This window comes from Ptychodera flava, chromosome 1 (genome assembly GCF_041260155.1).
Source record: "Ptychodera flava strain L36383 chromosome 1, AS_Pfla_20210202, whole genome shotgun sequence".
NCBI lineage: Eukaryota > Metazoa > Hemichordata > Enteropneusta > Ptychoderidae > Ptychodera > Ptychodera flava.
The window spans coordinates 11,260,039-11,285,763 of record NC_091928.1 but is presented as its reverse complement, the minus strand read 5'-3'; the positions used below and the strand labels follow the sequence as shown (position 1 = coordinate 11,285,763).

General features: G+C 39.7%; 1 protein-coding gene across 1 annotated transcript in view; it reads left to right on the top strand.

The window, feature by feature from the left end:
- Positions 1-951: 951 nt before the first annotated feature.
- The window catches only part of LOC139130106 (arylsulfatase I-like), a 39,411-nt gene continuing 14,637 nt past the window's right edge, over positions 952-25,725 (top strand). The window contains exons 1-6 of the mRNA XM_070695830.1: positions 952-1,055; positions 4,046-4,157; positions 5,112-5,163; positions 5,545-5,648; positions 17,817-17,923; positions 23,848-23,912. Coding sequence (XP_070551931.1) covers positions 5,128-5,163; positions 5,545-5,648; positions 17,817-17,923; positions 23,848-23,912 — 312 coding nt within the window. The 5' untranslated portion in view covers positions 952-1,055; positions 4,046-4,157; positions 5,112-5,127. The remainder of the gene's footprint in view (positions 1,056-4,045; positions 4,158-5,111; positions 5,164-5,544; positions 5,649-17,816; positions 17,924-23,847; positions 23,913-25,725) is intronic.

Here is a 25,725-nt window from a genome sequence, read left to right as displayed (position 1 = left end):
AGTTATTTTGTGTACAGAAACAGCGAGCCTCTTAAAAACAAAAGTCGTATGAATAAACTTCGGAAGAAATGTACATTTTGAGGATTCGTACCATGTTTTTCCGGATATGATTTTAACCTTTTTTTACAATTTGAACAATTTACGTACAACCAGTGACTTTTAAGAATAAATACGATTGGAACTAATTTAGGATAATCGGATTGTGAAATTATGTCGATATAATCTCCAAATGTAACCACATCTGCCTTTCTTTTTAATTTACACACTTGTGTTATGAATAATTTGTAATATCGCAACGTTCAGCGATAGGGCACCTAACAATTATGAGAAATTTGAAAATTATAACGATCCAATTTACCCAAATTAGATCCAATCGTGTTATGCGGATCAGAAACATTTTGTAATTCTTTGGATACTGGAACGAAATTGCAATTATTCAAGTTCAAACCTATCGTTAAGCATAGCAAGACCTTCTACTCTAAGACTTGAAGTTTCCATTCGATATAAAATTTGGCTTTTACATAATTTAGTTTTCTTTACAGAACGATTTAATACAATTACCTCAATGCAATGCGCTTGACATGTTCGTGGAAAAAAACCCCAAAGAATGTGTTGGTTATTTAGTGAAGATGCTCAGAGTATGAACAAGCTACATTCACCGCATATGAGGTATAAGATGTAAAAAAACGTAACGTTTGTGTCTTTCGTTCATTTAGAATTCCCTTGAGAGGAAGCACTTAACACGATCAGACACAGCAACAAATATTATAGACAGAGCTATTAATACTGGAAGAGCCGCCGATGAAATACATTTTTCTAACAAATATAGGCGTTCTTGGTTGTCAATAAAACGACAGCCAATCCGGTGTTACCACCTGTTCGAGCTTTTTTGATTTTGCATATTCTAGATTATATAATGAGTTACAGAGGATGCATCTTTGTGCAGAGATGGATATGTTCCTAGCTGTCTGCATTGCTATCTTGGCTGCCTGCGGCCTTGTCGACTCCCAGGCTGACGATCGTCCAAATATAGTTTGTTCTGGCAGATGATCTAGGTAAGATTAATTTTCCTGTTTTTTGTTTTTAAATAAATTTCATATAAATATGTCCAAAATGTAGTCCAGTGACTCGGTAACATTCCTTGGTGCCGGGAAAATACAAAACTATTGACATTGAATCCGCCGTAATGGAGCTTCAAGAACTAAACATTGTTTCCGAGTATAACGAGCGTCAAGCGGCATTTCGGAGGAAACACTGCGGCCAAAAGGAACCAAAAGTAATAGCGTCCTAACTTTTCGCCACACGTACTTGAGTACGCGTGTAGAGAGTCAAATCGACCTTCTGCGTCATGTTGAAAATTTCGTCCAATTTCCTCGCTGCACAGCTAAATATTGATGAAAGAGTTGTAGATTCCATTTCCCTTACATGTTGCCCTTTCTATTATGATATTTTGGCAAGAATTTCAAGGAGGAATTCCGAAAATACCTAAGCGACAATAGTTAAATACAAAACTAGGTAAAAACACAGTCAACAGTCAAACGATCTTTAACTCGTAATTCATAAAAATAAGAGGGAAACTCAAAAGAACGATACAGATTTAATAACATTCGTAAGATGGTAACATCAAATAATGTAAAAATTACATCGAAATAAAAAGTTAAATAAACAAACGGGTTTTTCAGATGTATTTTTAATTTCATTATACGATGTTGCGCATAAACTCGATTTCCCATTAAAAACAATGGCGTCTAATGTACCGAACAGATTACACACTTCTCGCTGGTACAAACTCCTCAATTCTGAACCAATGATGGTAAAAAGTTGCATGGGGATCCTTTTATTGATATACAAAATTTCTGTATCTTTAGATTTTTAAATTTCTTAACGAAACTTGTTTTATTTGTATTTTAGTTATTCCGATCACTGAATTATATCATAAAGTATAAATGGCGATCTTACGGCGTTCACAAATGCTGGATCAGGGTGAATTCAGTAAGCGTCTCTGACAGTTAATTTGAAAATGGCTTGGAATTACTTGCTTCGGTGATAAGAAAAAAAAATTTCTGGCGATAGAAAACGACGCCACCTGCATTCACTTAGCTAAATTTTGAAACAATTTAACCCAATATGACGTTCACTGTGCCACAGTCAACATCGTCAGTGTTGCCGCACTAGAATTGAAAAACTCTCCCGTACATTGACTACTTGAACATTTTTTATACTACCTTTTTCGCATTTCCCGTCTATGAACTGCAAAGAACGCTGACGATAGGTTTTTTTCCCGGTCAGTGTGTATTGGTCGGTGCAACGATTGGTGTTTCCTGCACTCAACGAATTCTGTGAGTGAGAACAGTGGACGTCGCATTGGGTTAGATTGTTACAAAATCTATCAAAGGAGAACGTTTGCGATGGATGCAGTTGGCGTTATTTCCTATCGCCAGAAATGTTTTTCTAATCATCCTAGCACGTTGTAATTCCAGGCTTTTTTAAATTCACTGTAAGTTGTGCAGACCAAATACCTGTCAAGTTGTTGTTACTTATACAAAATTTGGGCGAATATGAAGGATAAAAATTCCAGTAAACTGGAAAAATAACACTAAACGGAGGCAAACGAACGTGGGGTCTCTACTGTAATCGTGCAGTGAATGTTAACGATCGATATTATTTTATCAGAAATTGATACAATGTTGTATTGCTCACTCGTTGGTCTTTCCCAGCTGACAACAGCCGCCCACGCACCTCTCCCGCTGGGCCTCCGACCAACACCGCGCTCTCGGCAAGCCCCTGCTATCGGCTCCCAAAAGGGACAAAGTTCTTGCTCACGGCTCTCCTCGTCCGCCCAACGGGGCCCCAACACGCCTCTGCCGCCGAGCCTTCTGCGGTTCCCGTGCTGACCTGCTGGCTGACCTTCCTCTTAGGGTGACCCTTTTATTTTTATGTTTCTCATCTCCAGAGGAATACTCGGGCAGGGCGGGTGGTCGCAATAAAGAAAAATAAGTACCAAAAAACCAACCTGTATTTGTTTCAGTTCAATGCTCTGTCCATTCAGTCACTTCAATTTTTAAGTACAAAAAGGGGTATATGATTCAGTTCAATGGTCTGTCCATTCAGTCACTTCAATTTCTTGTCTTCAGTTCAATGATCTGTGCTCTCTGTCCTTTCAGTCTGAGTCATCGGAATCTCACATTTTGATGATGGTGGTGCTGTTGCTAGAGGCGGCGCAATTAAAAAAAGTTTTTTGTTTTTTTTTCATGTCGGAGCTGAAATTTACGGTCGGTTGGGAGATGAGAAACACAAAAATAAAAAATGACGCCCTATATATATAGTCTCGGCGTGAACCACCTTGGGGAGTGAAAACATTTGCCACCCCTTCACGGGCACGTCGGGCGCCGACCGGGCGCAAACGCAACTCTCCCACCTGGCCTCCGACCAACACCGCGCTCTCAGCAAGCCTCTGCCATCGGCTCCCAAAAAGAACAGTTCTTGCTCACGGCTCTCCCCGTCTGGCCAACAGCACCAACATACTTCTACCGCCGAGCCTGCTGCGGTCCCCGTGCTGACCAGCTGACAGACCTCCCTCTTATATATAGTCTCGGCGTGAACCACCATGAAGGGCGAAAACTTTGGCCACCCCTTTACGGGCACGTCGAGCACCGCCCGGGCGCCCACGCAGCTCTCCCGCCGGGCTTCCGACCAATACCTTCGGACCGCAGTGAATCGACGATATCTTGATAGTTAAAATTCTAACCACGCAGGGTTTTCTTCCTTTTTTCTTTTAACATTTTATTTATTCCTTCAAGAATTCTTACGACTGGGAAAAAACACATCAGAGGGCGTTGTATAAGCATTTTCATCGACGCTAATATAATGATTTGCTATTGATTATTAATTTGAGTAAAGGTACTTTGCAAAATTATAATCTGAAGAGTTGATCCCATAACGAGCAACAAAAACTCTCGCATGGATTTTCCGAATACGTGATACAAAAGTAAGGGATCGGTAAACCTCGCTAGCGATCACAATTGATGCCTTTGATTCATTTCAGGATGGAACGATATCGGTTACAACAACCCTTATGTCTTCACACCGACCCTGGATGCACTGGCACGAGATGGTGTCATCTTTAACCAGTCTTACGCCCAACCTGCATGTACTCCGTGAGTATAATATTAACGCAAAGGAAAAAATAAAACATACCAAAGCATCCGTCGGCATTACGTCAAGTATTTTTAATATTTGTTGCTTTGAAACAGCGTGAAAATACAAAACAGTTTTGCGTCATGAAATTATGTGATCAAATTCACAACAAAGAATGTTCTTCTTTGACGTTATTATTATATTTTTTTTCACTAAGAATTAATCACGATTTCTTTTATGTTAAGTAATGTTCTTCACCGAACACTTGTTTGTCTTGACCATAGTTACGATTATTTCCATTTTATTTATCAATATAGTCCAGTGGTGGATATCTATAATTTTAAAACGTGTGGGTTTTCAGTCAGGGTACATTGAGTGTCAAAATACAGTTATCAAATTACAACGGTTATAAAATGAATAAGGGTAATACTATATATACGTATTTTTCAATTTTGGGAGGGAGGGGACAGAATCAGAACGAGGAGCAAATTACGCTTCAAGTCAGACCGACGGCTGTATCGGTTATCAGGGAGATGAGGAATATTGCCTGCTACAAATAACTGAGAACGTGTTACCTGATAGTGTTCGATGTAGCTGCTCTTTAAATTATTTAAAAATAATCTAACTTTTTCAAAGAAAACATGAATAAAATATTTTTTTGTTTGCCATAAAATTTTCGAAGTTGGTTTTGCCTGGACAAATTATTTATACCTTGCCGTTGTTCATCATGTACATAATTGTTACTTGAATATTTTAATTTTCATTCCTGCTTTCTTTTAGTTTTCTTTTCATGTATTTAGTCATCAAAGGTCTCGTTTGTGATTTTTCTTGTTGTGGATAATATATTGAGAGGCCACCAGAAGATTATGGATTACCACGACTCTTAACCCGATTTATTTACATAAAGATAATGCTGCGTCATTGCAACGATTACTAAATTAGCATTAACATAACTCGTGTTTCGTTTTACTGAGGTCACGAGCATGTCTGATGTCGGGGTATTTTGCCTACCACAACGGATTTCAGGTATGATCGCGCTGTATTTTGTGTGCTATCATAATTTGGTAGAACTGTGTGACGCAGTTCATTGAATGTGTTGCCGACAGAATACTATTCAAAGGGACATATAATAAAATGCGGCGGCTGTTTTTCATGACTACATCCTTCTAGGGCTCTAGGTATTAGAGCTATTGCGCGCGTCATGCGGACACTTAATTAATGTGGTGCATCCAATCACAAACTTAACAGACTTTCATAGCCCTTATTTCACATCATGTTTACATGAAGATTCGCTAAACTGTCGAGATTATAGCCACTCGATTCAGCTTATTGCTTTGTTTGTGCGTTTTGAAAAATGTTAAGGGTTCAAGACTTATGCCACAGCAATAGCGTCTGCTATTTCAACAGGCGGAGGTGATGGATAAATGGACCCCCAATGGACTATCGCTTGACTTTACCATCCTACCTCAGGAACTGAAGGACCTGGGATATTCGACGTACATGGTTGGGAAGTAAGTGCAGCGGTTGATACCATATTACATTTTGGAGATAACATACTAAGCAAAGAAAGATATTGTGGGTGAGCCACAATGGAAGGGGGTTCGTTTCACAGCAATGAGTGGGTGACGATACAAGACAATGACACTTGGCTGAACTGTAACTGGGAACGCACGTTTATTGACTGCAGTACTGTTACATGACTTACATGTGCTCTCTCGCTCACGCTGACAGTGCCAAAAATACATGGCATGCGTGCTTATATGCTATAGGCTCGGTAGGACAAAACAATTTTAGCGGGCTGCGTTGTGATTGGCTAGAATGGCCTGGTCCATAAAGTTTGTATCAGTTTCCCACAGGAACGCGTGTAATACTAGAACACAACTGGTTTGAACAGGAAATGACTGAATAACAATGTAAACAATAATAACACATTGCAATAAAATATAAATCAATAATGTAATTCACGACATACTCCCGGCCGCGAGAAAGAACTCCAAGATTATTGATTCTATATTTTTAACGATCATGGAAATATAACTCTGCAATGTTAATAACACGAACACAATAATATCTGAGTGTTCAATGTTCACTGAAAACTTGAGTTCACTCAATGAGTTCAAGGGTTGCGAAAATCAACAAGTCCAATGTTTGATTTTCTGCATGGCTACTTCTGCAGCCTTGCGAGTCGGACGAGCGCGTTCAGTTTGTGTGGCTTCATCCGTGTTCTGTGATTGGATTGCGTTATCTTCGATGAGGGGATTCCTCACCGGACGTGACGTCAGATCAGCTGTTGACGGGATTCCGCTAGTCTCCAATGGATACAGCTTTGTGACTGGGCGGTTAGTTTTTCCCATCTTGGTCTTGATTTCAACGGTGCGTACGATTCCGTCTTCACCGGGTAGTAGACGTGTAACTCTAGCTAAATGCCAATTTACGCGTTTGTCCACGTCGCTGTGGATCAGTACGACGTCACCAACTTTCACAGTGTTATGTTTGGTACCGTCCGTCGTATGTAAGTGTCGTTCTCTGAGAGCGGTTAAGTATTCCGTGGACCATCGTTTCCAGAATGTGCGTAGAAGCGATGATAAATGTTCACAACGACGGTTGAGATTGCGAACATTCGGAGTATATTCCGTGGGGTCGCTAGGAGGCGTACTATAAGGCAGTCCGGAAATGTTCCTTCCGTTGACTAGTTGTGACGGAGTTAGCGGTGTTAGATCATCGACGTGAGATGACACATAAGTCAGTGGACGATCATTTATAGAGGCTTCCACTTCTGTGAGTAGGGTTTCTAACTCGATGAATGTTACACATGATTTTCCAAGCACTTTCTTTATGGAGGTTTTGGTGATCCCTATCATACGCTCGTAAAATCCTCCAAACCATGGAGCGCGTTTCGGGATAAATTTCCATGTGGTGCGGCGATCTGCTAGCAGAGTCTGTACTTCCGGGTTAGTCATGATTTCCTTCAGTTCATCTGCCGCTGATATGAACGTCGTTGCATTATCAGAGATAAGTGTAGAAGGAGTTGAACGACGAGCTGCAAATCGGCGAAATGCGAGCATAAACGATGAAGCGGTCAGGTCAGGAACTAACTCCAGATGTACAGCACGAGTCACTGCGCAAGTGAATAGGCATACATAGGCCTTAGATGTACTGCTTGTGTTTGGGTTTCGGACGTAGAGAGCGCCGGTGTAATCGATGCCGGTTACATTGAAAGGTGGCACTTCGATCACGCGAAATTTAGGTAGAGGCGCGGTGAGCGGTTTGCAATATGCACGTCCGTCGACTCTCTTGCATGTAACGCATTTGTTAAGTTCGTTGTTTACGATGCGTCGAATCGAGGGTATCCAGTATCTTTCTCGCAGAGCGGTTATCGTTGACTGGGGACCGCTGTGTTTCAAGCGAACGTGTGTATCGTGCACGATCATTCGTGTCAGGTGGTGTTCGCGAGGCAGCAAGATAGGATGTTTGGCGTAATAATCGAGTTTGGCATTGTGAAGACGTCCACCAGTGTGAAGCAAGCTATCTTCTCCAATAAAGAGTTTCAGCTGTTTACTCAAAGCTCCATATTTCTTGGTATTGTTCCTGAGCGAAGTGATAGTGTCCGCATAGTATTCGCGTTGGACGTGAGCTATCCATAGTAGTTCAGCGTTGTTGAGTTCGGTCGCTGATGGTAGTGTTTGTTTGCATTTTTCCTTGTCCTTTAGTAGACGTACGAAGCGTAGGACGTAGGCAGATACGCGTAGCAAGTGGTTGTAATCGCGGTATTGGTTGATGTCCATGGCATACTGTATGCCAATAGGAATGTCGTGATTGTCCTGGCTTTTGTCCGTAGTGACGTCCGCAGTAGACGCGGTATCTTGTTTCGCGTAGGCAGTGGGTAGTGATCCGTGAACTGGTTCCACTGGAGGAGACGTTGCCAAGGAGACGTGATTAGCTGTAATGTTCGCTTCAGATTCAGAATCAAACAGTTCACATACGGGCCAGTTATCGTTGTTTTTCAACCAAGCAGGGCCTTCCCACCACAGTGAGGAGTTGCGTAGTTCATCAGGAGTTATTCCGCGAGTCAGTAAATCTGCGGGGTTGTGAGCTGTAGGGACGTACTTGTAGGTTTGCGTGAAGCTATTAATTTCCTTTACGCGATTTGTTGTGAATACGTCTGGTTTACCGCGCGCGTTAATCCAATGGAGCGCGATTTGTGAGTCTGACCACAACACGTTACGTAGAATATTATACTTCGTTGATAGGGCTGAGGTAACGAATTTACTGAGTCTTGTAGCAATTACCGCGGCCATGAGTTCCAACCGGGGTAGCGTTAGTGATTGTTTGTTGATCGGCGCGACGCGCGTCTTTGCCATAACAAGCGTAGTATGATCCCCTGACTTGATGTAGACGGCGCTTCCATAGGCCTTGTCGGATGCGTCGGCGAATGCGTGTATCTCAACGTCAGACTCTGAGTTGTCATGTGGAAAGTAGCGTCGTGCGATATTGATGCTGGTGACCTCCTTAAGGTCATTGGCGATTGTTGACCATGTGTTGCGCAATTCAGCAGAAATGGGCGTGTCCCATTGATGGTCGAGTTGCCATAGTTTCTGTATTAGTAGTTTTGCACGAATATGTACAGGTGACAAGAGTCCGAGCGGGTCATACAAACTGGCTGAGTAACTGACAACGTTGCGTTTCGTAGTAAGCGAGCCGATTTGAGGTGAATCAAGCAAGTCGGTATTGTCATCTACCAATGTTTTGACGGTTGCGTTCAGGATGAATGGGCTACATGTTGCTCCAAATAGTACAGAACTGAACTGATAAGTTACAAAGTCACTGTTTACGTCGTTCACATCTGATAGCCATAAGAACTTGGTGTATTTGCGATCATCGGGGTGCAGGCATATTTGTAGGAATGCTTTCTCAATATCGCTTGTCAATGCGACCGGATTAGAGCGAAAGCGTAGTAGGATCGCTGTTAAATCGTTGAGAAGTGATGGACCGGTGTCGAGGCAGTCGTTTAAGCTGGGTTGACCTGGCCCACCTGTTGCACTGCAATCGTAGACGACTCGTATTGGCGTAGTGTCGCTGTCGCGTTTCACGGCTCTGTGCGGAAGATAATGTCCTTCTGTGTTATCATCTTCATTCACTTGTTCGATGTAGTTAGACTCCAGCTGTTCCGAGATGATCCTATCGTACATGTAAACAATGTCACGTGGTAATTTCTGGATCATGTGACGTGTTCTGTTGCAAGCAATGTCATAGTTCGTGGGTAGTGGGTCATGACTCGATTTCCAAGGCAGTTTAGCTGTGAATCTGTTGTTTTCTTCGGTCAAACAATTTGTAGCGTATTGTTTGAATTGTTCGTCGGGCGTAGATTTCTCTAAGGGGTTGTTCATTGTATCGCGAATCCCAATCGATTCCAGATCCCAGTACGAAGCGACGTTTTTGTCCAGAAGTTCGTCGTCAGGAGACAGGGTAGTGATGTGAAATGTCTGTGATTGATTCGAACGCGGTTTTCCGTGACGTAGTGGTCCCGATAGTAGAAATCCAAATGATGAGCTCACAGCTGTTGGTCCCGGTCCGCGAACAACGCGATTACCGATGAAATCCCAATAACGATCTGCGCCGATTAATATGTCGATTGATATTACAGACTCGTCAGAAATGGGATGAGCGAGTGGGAGTCCTTGCAAGTATCGTAGATTCGCGATTTCAGAAGTTACATTATTGTCCAAATTGTCCGATATTTCCTCTACACACAAGACGTCGATAAGTACGCGTTTGCCGTATCGCGTGTGTAGTTGTAGTGATGTAGCAGGAACGGACGTGTAGTCGGTTTGCGAGTTGTTGAACGATTTCAGCTTCAAAAGTTCAGTGTTATGCACATTTGCGTTGAGTGATTTGGCAAATCGCTTGGTGACGAATGATCGGTCGGCGCCTTCATCGAATAGTACGTTAGCGATGGCTTCTTTACCTCTGTAACTGGCGCGGATTTTCGCAGTCTTCAACAGTATGCGGCGAGGAGGAGACACATGTTCCGTAGAGGTCGAATCACGTGACGCGTGTGTGAAGTTGACGCTCGCCTGGTTAGCTTTTGAGTCCGAGTTTGGAGAGCTTGAACGTACCTTGCTGTCATCATGTAGGGCGGTATGATGTCGCTGTTTACACACACGGCAAGTGAATCTGGATTTACAATAGTTCGCAGAATGTTTACCTAGACAGTTGAAGCACAAGTGATCGCGTTTGACAATTTCCAGTCTCTGACTTGGTTCGGAGATCTTGATACAATTGTTCGGAGAATGTTGTCCGCTACAGAACGCGCATTTTCTTTGAGCAGGTGGCGATCGTTTCGCGGGAGTAGTATTGTACGATTTCCGGCGGTTAAATCCAGTGGTAGCGTGGTTAGATCCGCGAGCGGTTTTCGTGTAGAACGCAGAAACCGTGGGGGTAGTATCTCCATCAACCGTAGACAGATCTGAGAGTTTATTTCCGACTGATAATACGCGAATTTCCTTGGTCATGGCTTTGGTTAATTCCGATAGAGTCCACGAATCGTCGTCGCGACCACGTGCAAGTTGCATTTGGAATTCCTTAGGTAATTTCTCGAGTAGCATCGGGATGAGTAGTTCGCCGAAGTTCAAGATCGGCGGTAGTTCCGAATTCTGCATGAGAAATGTCTAGTTGATCGTACAGTTCTTGTGCGAGGGTTTCAAGTTTCCGATCGAGTGTGGGTTTCCCAGTGACGATTTCGTGGTAATCCTTTGATATGGTTGTGGTAGTGTCATGTTGTCTGATGAGATCTATCGGTTCCAGATGTCCGATGAGAAGGAATTTCGCCTCTTCTCGTCTTTTCAGTAGAGCTTGTAAAGTTGGCATGGTTGGCTGTGATCCTGGTCTCGGCACCAAATTGTGGGTGAGCCACAATGGAAGGGGGTTCGTTTCACAGCAATGAGTGGGTGACGATACAAGACAATGACACTTGGCTGAACTGTAACTGGGAACGCACGTTTATTGACTGCAGTACTGTTAGGGACGCACCATTAGATCTTGGGAGGGAGGTGGTCAAAAACAGAAAAAAAAAATTCAGAGCAGAAAGTTAGGAAAAAAAAAATCTTCAAACTAGTTTGCAAAAGAAAAAGAAATTAATAAGAAGACAAAGGCGTAAAAAAAAATCTGCAAAAGTCTTTAAAATTTTGATTTTTTTTAGATTTTACCGACAGAAAGCAACTTTCTGTATTTTTTAGTATATCCTCCCGGCACATTTTTAATTTTAATTTATACATTTAGAGTGACTGTATCCCTTATACTGGAAGTTGTGATTATCTTATCTTTTCAGGACTTTTGTATTCTGATCACTTGAAAATTATGAAATTATAGAACCTGTTTTCTACTTGTTTCCTGCGTACAAACCAAGCAGGTACACTAGGTAAAACATTGAAACTATGGTATGGTTGTCAAGACAGAAAAAGTATTTGCCTTTTAAGATCAAGGTAAACAGATGCAGGCCACATCAGTTTCATTTTTTCACAGCATTTTATTGCAATGATGAATGCAAGAATGGGTGAACAAGTAGAAACACGTCAATTATGATAAAACAACATATCAAGTCATTATGTATTATTTTGCTTTTAAAAGGCATTTTCAATTCTTTTTTTCTCAAAAAACAGCCTCAAAAAACAACAGCAAACACATGTTTTGACATTCAACAATACACTACGTAGAATGCCACCTATCCAACAAATCCCAACACAAAAACACACAAAAGGGGTGAACTTTGAAAGTTTCTCGATAGCAAATACTGAATAAATCTGCATGAATAATCGGTTTTTTGTAGCAAATTTCAAAAAAATTGGACAAGCCCTTTCAGAGAATACAGATTTTTTGACCATGAATGGCATAAATTGCCCTAAAAGACAAATATTGAAATTTCAACACATCTATACACATCCAATCAATTTGGACATACTGCTACAGAGAAATAGATGTTTTGATCAAAAAAGAGCAAAAATTGCTCTAAAAACACAAATATGCAAATTTAATTATATTATTTAGCTTATTTTAGCTTCTCAGCTTGTCAAAATCAATTGTAAATCATGAGATATGCATGATGTTTGGTGGGGTGAATGTAGCCATTTTACCACGCAGTAGAAAGGGAAGCCAGGAAACCAAAATAGTCAATTTTCAAAGCTATAGGAAGCTACTGAGGAGCAAGAACACCATGTTTCAGAGGAAGATGTGTAATCCGAAAAAAATGCTCCCAAAGTGCCACCAAATAACACCATTTTTATCTCTATTTTTCAAAAGCTCCAACAGCAGGAGGGGGGACACCCCCCTCCTGAACTCCCCCCGAAAAAATACTCCCCAAGTGCCACCAAATAACACCATTTTTATCTCTATTTTTCAAAAGCTCCAATGGCAGGAGGGGGACATCCCCTCCTGACCACCACCCCCCCCCGCAAAAATACTCCCCAAGTGCCACCAAATAACACCATTTTAATCTCTATTTTTCAAAAGCTCCAACAGCAGGAGGGGGGACACCCCCCTCCTGAACTCCCCTCGCAAAAATACTCCCAAACCACCAAATAACACCATTATAATCTCTTTTTTTCAAAAGCTCCAACGGCAGGAGGGGGGACACCCCCTCCTGACCACCCCCCACAAAAATACTCCCCAAGTGCCACCAAATAACACCATTTTAATCTCTATTTTTCAAAAGCTCCAACAGCAGCAGGGGGACACCCCTCTCCTGACCTCCCCCCCCCCCCGTGACCGCTTGCGTGGCCGCTTTATCTTCAGACAGCGACGAACTAAAAAAAAAATTATAAATCTGAAAATTTACTCTGAAAAAAAAAATTTGCACAGCTAATCTCAATTGGAAAAAAAAAATTTCAGAAATTTACAATAGTAAAAAAAAAATTTTCACAATTTCATTGTGACCACCCCCCCTCCCAAGGTCTAATGGTCCATCCCTTACATGACTTACATGTGCTATCTCGCTCACGCTCCAGTCTGAAAGGAGCCTATGAAATTTGCATAAAAGTTCGTGTTAGAGAGCCTCGTTTTCGTTACGCTGACCGCCACTGCAGTGAGGGATAAAATACGGCGAAAGGGTGGTCTTTAAATATCGACGTGCAGCAAAACGTACAATAGCTAGAACTATAATTTTTGCTTTCAGTTGTAGCATACATACTAATGATCTGTTTTCCTTGGGTAAACTCACAAAAGTTGAGAAGATTTTATTTAAATCGCTACAAAGTGGGTGGCGAGGTCGACCGCCAAATGCGGAAGTAAACTTCACCTTTTTCGTAAAACAGCTCGATAATGACCTTAGAGGTCTTAAGCCAAGCCGAAAATTTCAGAAAATATTCATTTAACTATTATCAACATTTGGTGAAATTTTCATGACCGTGCGACCATGGACATGTATTTGCGGCAGTGTTGAATGTTGGCATGCAGTTACCATATCGCTGTATACGTAGATCTCGAGGGTCTATGAGTATACGAACACCCGTTACGCTACGTACACTCCACGCTGTTTACCGCGACCAAACCACTTGTAGTTCACACGGCGCGGATGTTACACGATTAATCTTTCATTTTTTTCAAAGTTTACTCCTATAATCTCGGGTCACTGATGTTATATATAAATAAAGTATTTAATTAATGTCACATTATGACCATCAATAAATTTTTTGCTAGTTACATGAGTTATAAAATGTGCCAGTCTAGTTCGAGCACGCACGGTAATGCTAGCAGGGATGGCCGCAACGCGCAGCTGTTTACCGGCTATCATTCTAGCCGCATCTATATTCACGTACTCGTGTGCGGGATACAGAGTAGCCGTATTTATCCACGGAGATTTTTTGCAGTCGATGTTATTTCCTACACATGCTTGCTAGCTACTAGAATGCGAAAACGGAAAAAAATCACTCATAAACGAAACAGCACTGCTACATGCTAGTCAGTACGACGGGTGTCTACCACTATACTACGTGTACGGCCGCAGACAGTGATAAACGTAGCCCTTCTGTCACCGTAGTGTTTTTTTTCCATTTGCACTGTCCACGACTTTACCGAGAAGCCAGCCAGGCAGATTGTGTTGGCCAGTGAGGTAACACAAGCTTGCAGTCTTGCTTCCTCGTCACAATCATTGAAAACATAAACAGAACCGAAAAAATCTGCCAAGTTAGCCGGCTAGCCGGTGAGGACCGAGAAAGAGCTGAAAGAGTTTACGTGTACACTCACGCTGCGCTGTAGGTCGCCATGTTAGATTTAACACATGAACATCGCTGCATAGTCAACTTCAACGAGACTTATTTCAAAAACGGAGGCTTAAGCCACTGAGATTTTTTCAGATCGTATGGACCTACTCAAGATACGTCCCCTCCCTACTTCTCATGGAAATTTGACTTTGGATATGCTTTTGCGGCAGTGTCTAGTGAACGGAATTTTCGGTCGCTCGAAAACCATGAAAATAAGGCTAACGCAAAAACGAATCGATAAAACCCCATAAAAAATCATCGGCGAACACTAACTAAGAGTACAATTCAGCCGCTAACTGGAAACAGGACGGATGCTAAACGAAGGCTGAGATATCTGCGGATAAATTCTGGCGAAAATGCCATAACCGTCACTCATTGGCTAGAGGGCGCTGTTCGAATTTGAACTAAATCCCTAATTATGCATGCAAATGAAGTACCCTCCTTTCAGACTGCTCACGCTGACAGTGCCCAAAAGTACATCAGTCTGCACGATAACCCGGCTTTTGAGGTGTGGCCGGTACCAGCGATTTGATTGGGTGTTGTAGGGTGATTGGCATATGTGACATTATGTTAGAAACCATTTCTTTAATGGGTGGGTTCAATCGCTAGGGTAAAAATAAAAATTAATTTTTTTCATCATATGAAGATATCTTACAATAATTTGATATTGTTCGTAATTATTCAATTAAAATAATTATTTTCTTGATGATTTGAAGACGTTGACAACCTCAGTATGCACGAGTTCTATGACAGTTAAATTTCCCACCCTCCGCATAAATGGTTGACACTTCGACGACAGTTGACCGCTGTCGATGCTACATCAAAACATTAAAATAGGAAACTCACATGGTTCTTAAAGTTACTGATCAAATTTAAAGCTAATGATGTTTCTAGAGTAGAAATAAAGATAGGTACAAACCGTACAAAAATGGCTTTGTTTGAACGAACCTACATTGAAAGGTCTAAATGTAGCGATCACATGAACATCCCGACCGGTCCAACTACCCGTCGACTGCCGTACTGTCAAGATTCGATGTCTAAAACACCAAAGAGCTGCTGTTTAGCCCCTGCTGATGTGTACCAGCCCCGAAAGAGTACTACCACATTTATAGAAAGCTACAAAATATGCGTCTCTTTTTACTCACAATTACTGAATCCTGTCTCAAAACTGTCATCCATATAATTTCCTGACGGGCAGTGTCACTGAGTGTGTGGATACCGGATACGATCATCGTTGCATGGACCATGTCTACTACCTCCATGCATGGACATACCACAGATGATCGTTGACACTCGCTGGGAAAACGACGGCTGGGACTATTATTTTGTTTGCTTTTACAGAGTGTAATGGGCTCAGGTACAGAGATATCGACTGATTACAGATATTGGAAGGTAAATTGCCTGTAGGGCAGTGACGGGCAGCAGTATGACCCTTTGATCGAACACTTGCAACACTGCCTGCGATCGCAGACCAGTTGTGAGATCGACAGAAATTTTAGTTGTTGGGATTTTTTCAACAAATACGGGCTACCACAAGTTTACCTCTGAATGCAGTTGTAATTAGCAACCTCTATTACATTACATTAATACAGAAAATGTGCTCATACGCCGACGAGTTATTCCGTATTGTGCAAGTTTTGTGCATTTCGAGTAGCTCGCCGGTGAAGCTATGAATGAGCACGCACGAGTGAGTAATACACGACAGCTCATTATGCATGACCTCATTATGTCTAGCCTCTAAACCAATAGGCGCAGCTCTGAGATGTCATGTGATACTATTCACGAGCATTTGTTTACAACATATGCGATTTTCCCGCCACGTCATTAGCCTGTGTTTTCTTGATTATCTACGCCTATTTTACCTTATTAAGGCATAGCTGATGAGTCATACTTTGAGGGCAATAATAATCAGCTAAGCTGCATTCAAGAAAGTGGAAAGGGATTGGCTAGTACCGCGCTTCGCGCCCTTACGACTGGGATTTGACATGTGTCAATCAATGGTTTTCACTGCAAGTTCCTCGAAATCGTGTCAATCAGAGCAATTACCGACGAGGGGGCAAGCCCCCGATGAGTAACATGAAGTTGTATGTTGCCAGGAGCAAACCATTGCCGATTGGAGAGGTTTGCATTAGTCTGACGGTACTTAAGGTGGAACATAATCGGCTTGAAAATTTTAGGGTTTTTCATTGTTTCGCTCAAAAGTTAACTGTGCTGAGAACACATTTTAATGAACCAGAGAAATGATTAATCATTTTTAAACAATTAGTAATACCTAAAGGCCTTATTTTCATACTAAATTGTCAACATGATTTTTAGACCAAAAATTACAAAGTTTCAAAGAGAGGTCCTGTCAACCCCATAGAAAATGTACCCTCCATTTCTTCGTGCAGTGAGGTCACCAGCCGAGCGGGCGGGACTTTAGCACCCGTTTACCGTACTGTGGAAGCTATGCAAAAAGTGACACTTGCAGCCTTTTTCAAGCAGCGTCGTGCTCAACAGCAGGATTATGCCACAAATTGACAAAATTTTTGTATTTTGCCCTATATTCACACATGTGAATTCGCTCCATTTCTGCCAACGATCGCGTGTCTAGTGACCCAGATGACTTTATTTTACGTTTACATTGACAATGGGGTACGTTTAATCGGCGTAGTTTGGCGATTGTCTCTTTAGACCAAAAATTACAAGTTTTGAAAGTTGAGTTCGTTCAAAATCAAGTAATTTTAGCTACCCAATTGAAAATTGATAAAATTATATTTTAAAATATGTATATTGCCAAAAATTTGTCGACAATATTCTTCAGACCTATAGCCGACACTTACAATCTCAAAAACAGTGAAAATATACCTTAGTTTATGAGAAAACCGCGTCTTTATTTTGGCGATATTGCTGGCTTTTGTTTACTTTCAATGACGCCACTGAAAGACGCCATTCTTGCCTATATTACCCGTCATGCAATGGTACCGGAAAAGCCCGGTCGTCGTGCAGACTGCATGGCATGCGTGCTTATATGCTATAGGCTCGGTAGGACAAAACAATTTTAGCGGGCTGCGTTGTGATTGGCTAGAATGGCCTGGTCCATAAAGTTTGTATCAGTTTCCCACAGGAACGCGTGTAATACTAGAACACAACTGGTTTGAACAGGAAATGACTGAATAACAATGTAAACAATAATAACACATTGCAATAAAATATAAATCAATAATGTAATTCACGACAGATGTAGCCAAAGTTAGCACAGAGACAGACAGACAGACAGATAGATAGATAGATAGATAGATAGATAGATAGATAGATAGATAGATAGATAGATAGATAGATAGATAGACAGACTTGATTCCCGGATAGCTGATATCTACAAATATGAGCACGCCGTGTACAAATGATAAAATTACAAAGCAAATATATTTTTACGTTTCATTTTAGATGGGACTTAGGCTATTGCAAAAATGAGTATACACCAAATGGAAGAGGCTTTGACCACTTCTACGGTTTCTATACTGCCGGTGGAGACTATTACACCCACAAAAACGGTAAGTGTATTCTGGAAGAAAAGCAACTTAGGTTAATTAACATTTACGTAAACTTCTTTGTAATATATCAGATTCAAAGAGTATCGATGTCAGTGCAAGTCATGAAATAATTACAAATACGATCATTGCTGCGCATTCATGCAATGTTATAAGAGCTAACAACAGGCGGCAGGATGAAGTTACCTGTCCTCATTTGAACGATTACAATTAAAACCTTAAGTACAAACATAGCGACGTTAAAACATTTTAGCATAAAATGTTCAAAATCCAAGTGTAGAAAGTGTCCAAAAGCTCAGCAAAACAGAAAAAAAAGAAATACTTATGAAACAAAGAATAAAAAATCAAATTTCAAAAAGGAGAAATTGTAATATTTCTGGGTTTTTTTCATAACTGTGTTAGATCATATATTTCCTCTTGTATCCTGTTTGTCAAACAGAAACACCTTTGCTTTTGCAATGTACTTCAAGTGAAAATACATCGTGTTTGTTTGCTATAATCATTTTAAATTGCTAATAATTGAGGGTCACGATATTTTTGTCATATTTAGTCTAATGAAAATAGAACAAAATGGATTTACGATTATGAAGCCACCCTGAATGTGAAATGTTTATGATTGTGTTCAAAATCGTATTTTATGTCTAAAAACGTTTGCGCCGTGTCTTACAACCGTGGCCACTTTAGTGTTGATCAAGCCTGTCTGGTACAAGCAGAAATTCTGTCTGCAGAAGGGTGATAAAACGGTTACTTTACCCTGTATCAGTGGTGATAATGATCCTACTATCGGTACCCCGTGGACACGCCGATTAGCCTGAAATTAGGGAGTGATCATAAAATACACTGTATACAAATGATGTTGACCACAGCATTTGCCCTATCAGTACTCAGTATCTGCTAAAATTCATGTGTTTCAAATGTAGTCAGTGTTAGAGAACATCACACATTTTGTGCCGATTTCAATATTGCAGTGAATGAATACCAACGATACTACAGCGTGTATCGCAAGTGTCGTGTTCAGACTTTGTTCAGACGCGGGAATTGAGAAACTGCCACTTTGAACAGACATCGCCCGTCTTGACTGCAAAACTTTCGAAATAAACATTCACTTGCACTAAGCCATGTTTCTTTCCTACAAACCGTGAATAAACGTACTCCAATTTCACTTGGTACGAGAGAAAAGGTAAGAGTAAAGTACAGTCGGGGTAGCATTTTACAATTACATGTATTCACACGTGTGTAACCATCATCCCGGTTGAAGGGAACTTGTCCTGATAGTGATACATGTACATCTCTTCCAAACTTTTCTGGCTCCCTCCACGCTTATCTTAAAACGCTTGCTTGTTTCTTTGTAAGCTCCTCGTGGTACCTCGATAGGTGCCAGATTGCCACCACGATCTCTTATATTTTGAACAATCAAGCTTGCTACGTCCTCACTGAAGGATTTGCCCCTATGATATTCGCGACCGTTGTTATTGATGTTCATTGTCGGAGTGCAGACTTACAGCGTGTCTACAGTTGTGATCGATTTGAATTGGGCAGGCGAGACGTTTTAGTAGAACGTTATCTTTATCCTAACAGTGGGGTGTCGATAGTGAACCTTACATTTATTACACCGATCACCACTTTGTTTCGTTTATACAAACAGAATTTCTGCTAGCACCAGACAGGCTTAATCAACACTAAAGTGGCCACGGGTGTATGGGTCCCGTCTTGCATCAAAACGGAAGTCGCGCTATTTTTTATCGTATGGATGGGTCGGACACATCAGGCGGTCGTTCCCCGAGTGTGACTGAATTTCACAACCCCTGACATATCACAAACAACTTTCCCCATAGAGCCCTATGGCCATATAACTTTTCGCCGATGCTGCTGGGTAAATTTTGTGCTCATGCGCACATGGCTTACGACCTGACTTGACCCCGCAATATCCAGCGAATTTCAAAATCAATACGTAAACAATGGCTAGCGACGGCAAAACATTTCGCGTTGTCCCATTGATAAAGGCAATAGAGAACAAACGGATGGCCTCAACAAAAAGACTGCATCAGTCGGATAACTACTTCCCAGCAGGGGTCATCGAATTGTGCAGCGTGAAACAGTTTTCAGAGGTAATTTTATGGTCGTATGCCGACTATAGTACGCGTACGTAAGTACTGCCCTGGGGGTATCGGTAAGGCCTGGACGGACGTGATCAACATTGTGGTGGCACTGGCACACCTTCATGAGTTCATGGCATTTAAGTTGACATTTGCAGGCTTTTTAGGCCTTGTGTGCCACACACACGGCATAAACGTGACAGCAGCGAGATATGCTTCTCCTCAGAGGGTCTATCACCGCTCACCTCCTCCATTTTCGAGGTCAAACAAGCCAATCCTATTTGTCAAAAGACGGAAAATAGGCTATGCATAAAAAACCGTTCCATACATTTACAGTCGCGTTCCTGACTTGGTTGTGGGTGGAAATGTTAGGTGATGTATTCAGGTCACTGGGAAAATTAGCGTTTTCCACATGAAAAATCTCATTCATCTTCTCCAGGTCCTCTAAAAAGGACAGAAAAAATGCCAAGAAAACTTCGGAAAATCACAAATTTTTGAGAGCGATTTTCAAAAATATGTAACTTACGAAAGAAATGACAGAATTCCACCGGGTTTTCACTGTTTACAAGGTTGTCTTTTTGTTTTGCGATTTGCGCATGTGCAGAACGTTTTCAGCCACTTGTTGATTCAGAATCGAGCGTGATTCAAAGACAAGCAAAACCTGTCCACATGAGCTGATGGCGGCGCTCTTCAAAAAATGACGTCATTGCTCATTAACCTCCCCCCCTACAGAAGGTATACGGCTATAGGAAAGTTGTTTATGCATATGTACGTGCCGTGGTGTAATGTAACAATACTGGGATACATGTGCCATAAGGCATCTGCCATCGATAAAGCTTCATGTGCGCCTCTGATCATATGAATACTCATCGAAACTGTCAACTTGCACTGGAATAGCTGCCGTATCAAATCGGATGGTTCAGTCATAATACGCCTTATGCATTTTCCGAGACAAAGCTGGCATTTAGGGTTTTGCTCTTAAAATATTCTATCATCTGTACACAACAAAACGAAATTGCAAGAAGAGTCATTCGCGTGCAAACCACATCATCAATGAAACTTCAATAAATTCCGAATTTTTATTTTGATAAACATTGGACTTGACATAGATTTATAGGTGGGAAGGTATTTAGAGAAAGCACAAAAGCTTCAATCAGCTTTTCTGCATATCTAAAAAGTTTAAATAATATAGTTTGATTGCGCACGCTATGTTCAAGTGTGTAACATCCCCTTTCAATCTGTTCAAATTTTAAATACCTTACTGTGTTTAACGTGTGTTCAACCACAGTGATGTTCAATATATATATATAATATTATATATATATATATATATATATATATATATATATATATATATATATATATATATATATATGCAAATTAACACTAAATGTATAAAATCCACATAGCTCCGTTCAAAAATTGTGTTGAAAGTGTTTGAATATATCATGTAGCGTTAAAACAATCTTGTCATCGTTCTTTCAATTGCTTCACTGTATTGCTAAAATTGTATGCCAAATTAACTTTCCCAGTGCTTTTTATAAGAAGAAAACTGGTCAGATGGATATTTTATAATCAATCGTTTTAAGCTCAAGTGTTCACAGATATGAGCTTATTTTGCATCGATGTGTGTGTGTCTGTCTGTCTGTCTGTCTGTCTGTCTGTCTGTCTGTCTGTCTGTCTGTCCGTCGGTGTGGCCACGATATATCAAGAATTGCTGATCGGATTATAATCAAACCAGGCACCTAGATTTTTTTAAATGGCTAGATTTGATCTGTTTTGGTGGGTATGGCTTAAATATTTCATGCTCATTTGCAAAGTTAATAATTTTAGGAAAAAACATACATTCGGAACGGCTACACAGAATTGGATGAGGTATGCTACAACTCTTGATCTCACAAGGATTTATCCGCCATAAAGGACACAACGGGGTTACATATCTGATTATATATCTAAATTTTCTCTATTTAAACTGATGAAATTTGGTATGTATATTGAAGATGCTATGATTCAATCTTATTAAAGGTAATTAAGCATTGTTTACTTAAACTTATTCATAATTTGCATAATTAAGAACTTTTCTAATTGGTGTATATGTATGAACTGCTATGTACATTGAATATGCTACAATATAACATTTTTAAACGTCATTAAGTATGTTTATTTCAGCCAATTGGTTTCCTTATTTCCATATTTCATGAACTTTCCTAACTAGGGATATATATCTTGATTGGATTGAACAAAGTTGACGAAACTTGCTATATAAGCTTACATTGCAGATACTATGATACGACATAATTGAAAGTCATTCAGAATTTGTATTTCAGTCAAATCCTAATATACATATTCAATGAACTTAAATTAGGGATATTTACCTGGAATAACTAGATTAATGTCGGCGAAAAATGCTTTTTACTTTGATCATACAAGTTTAAAACAATAAAGGAAGTCATAAAGCATTTTCACTTCAGCATATCAAAAAATTGCATAATGAACGAACTTTCCAAATTAGGGACATATATTTGCGTTGGAATGATTAAAGTTGACGAAACTTGCTATATATATTTGAGATACACTGATATAACAGTCATGAAAGTTGTTTTAAAACTTTAAGATAAACTTATCACTAAGTTGCATATTGAAATAAGTTTTCTAATTAGGGATATGTATCTGAAATGACTTGATCAAAGTCAATACATTAAAGATACTTAATCAACCAACATGATTTAAATTCATTATGCATATTACTTCACCTTTTACTACTTTGCATATATAACGAACTTTTCCTGTTAGGGATACTTGATCAAAATTGACGAAACTTGCTCTGAAAGTGGAAGAAGCTATAATAAGCAAATGTTAATTTAGGTTTTCTAAAACATATACTAATTTTCATATTCAACGACCTTTCCTAATTAGAGACATATATCTCGATTGGCTAAATCAAAGTTGACAAAATGTGGTATGCACATTGAAAATACTACGATATAACATTATTGAAGCCATTTAGCATTTTTCTTGTGCTAATCACTAATTTGCATGTTAACAAAACTTTCCTTATTATGAGTATATCTTGACTGACGTCACGAAAGTTGACGAAACGTGCTATTTTCATCGACGACAATATGTTATAATATAACCAAAAGTCGGTTTGATATCCTAGAATATCCAACTACTATTACTTATTCGATGAACTTTTTGAATTATGTTAAATCTTGATTAACTTGATCAAAGTCGATTGAAGTTGCTATGTAAACTGAAGAAACTATGATATTAACTATGATATAAGATATCAATTAAGGTTGTTTAGCATATTAACTTCAGCAAGTTACTAATTTGCATATTTAACTAACTTTACTGAGAGTGGTAGTAGTCTAAAAACGTTTATGTAACTTGCTATGAATAGACAATTGTGATATATTAGTGAAAGATATTTGCATTTTTGTGTCATCCAATTTATAATTGGCATATCAAATGAGCTTGCACACTTTAGCATATAAAGACTGGTAAAGCCTGTAGTATGAAGCCTGACCAAATGCAATTACACTTATTATTAAGTGCCGAGACAATGACATCAGTCAAAGAAATATGTACGGTATAATCTCATATTTGTAAACTTAATGACCTTTGTAATTAATGTGTGGTGATTATTATTGATGATATCGATCATATCACTTTAAATGAGGTTTCAAAATTGTTGCATACTTTAAACATACACACATGCAATATATACTGAAACACGTGAGAATTTTCAGTTCCTGTCTGTTACTTGAAGTAGTATTGCAGCATAACTCTTTTAAACACCATCATATGTGATCATATCTATATTTGTAGGTAAGTTCTTGGACTTACGAGAAGATTTTACGCCTGACTTTGACCAAGATGGAGTCTATTCTGCGGTGAGCATTCGCTAAAAAGTTAATTTCGTTCCTCTTTTTCATGCTGCTTTAAATTTATATTTGTGCTCCAAAATTTTATTCAGCTTAGTTTCCCAAACTTATGGTATTGTTATGTACCGAATTTGTCCGCTTATGAATAACTTCAAGTTTGCATACTGTTCATATTGAATTTGTGCTAAAAGTTAAATTATTTGTATTTCAACATACTTAAATGAAAAAAATTAGGGCTATTGTCCGGCTTGGATAATACGCGCCAAGAAATGTTGTTCATTCATTGCACCTTCATTAAGCTTAAAACCGTTCTCGTTGATTACAAAGAAGAAAATTAGAAGCCATTTCTTGCAAAATACACATCGTAATAATTACCGACACCTGAAATCAAGATTGTCGATTACCCGTTTTTACTATACGGAGAAAAAGAAAACTTTTAATTTTCTTGTAATTTTCACGAAAACAAGACGATAAAAACAGTTCCTACTCCATAACTTTCAAAATAAGTTTCTATACAAACCATAGACAGTAAAAAGTAAAAGAATTGCTATAGATAACGGTCTTTGTCAGTGGCATACATCCGGGCGTGAAAAGGGTAGTTGTCTTCTGCACCAGCTTGTACGAGGCGCCAAATGTAAAAACAAATAATATACACTATCATGTGGAAAGACCAACTTCGTCGTCTTCGTTACTGGCAAAGAAAACTAATTCCCTTATATTAGACCGAGTTTCTGCCCGCACAAGCACCACTCCTCGCAGTAGCTGTGTGTTCGCATTGCACTGTGGCAGATACCAGCAATCAAGGATGGGAGGGAAGATCAAATCATGTGACTTACTTCGTAACCGGGGATACACATACATGCATAGAGCCTCCACTTGGATACAGCTCGATACGGCTGCAAAATTTTCTATTCAGCCTTGATGGATATTGTACATTCAGTGTCGACTTGGATACAGCTCGAAAGTTTACATGCAGACTTGGATTGCATATCAAATGTTAAATGTACATTCGATCTTGGTACAGAGTAACAACTTTTTAAGATATATATTGAATCGGAAAATTTTATATGTATATATATATATATATATATATATATATATATATATATATATATATATATATATATATATATATAATATATTACATCCTCATTTTCGAAACAAGATATTGACTACCAGATGTTGATATAATGATGGTCGCAACTGACAAAACGTTGCGCTCACAATGCTTCATACAAAGCAAGGCCAGATTTTTGGCATGGTAATACTGTCTGTCATATGGATGTCTTTAAATGCCATTTTCAGCCATGGTTAAACTTTCAAGTGTTGAAAAGTTACAAATGTTTCATGCTGACATTTTGGTTATTAATGTCAAGTCAGACTGCCAACAAATGTTCTGAACATGTACATCCAATAACTGAAAATGCATAATAAATAGCCATAGCCTAATTGGCAGATTTTCATCCGTTTTAAACCTTTTATCATTTATCTAAAGTACAACATATTATTATAACACATATTTTAATACCTTCAAGAATATAAATCTTACATACTTTATATATTGTAAAGACATTAGTAACAATAGCTTTGATTTTATGACGAAGGTTGAAATCCGCAATCGAATCGGCAGCTAGAGCTGCCGATATAACCTCGGCAAAGCTCGGCAAGGTATAAAAAGGCACCAGAAGCCAATTTTGTCTGACAGCTGTTTTATTTTCTTATGAGGTATATAATTCGCCTCTCATCATAGATTGGGGTGCCCTGTAGGTTGTACATATATCAGTCATTTGTTTTTTATGTAAAAAGATATCATATTTCTGGC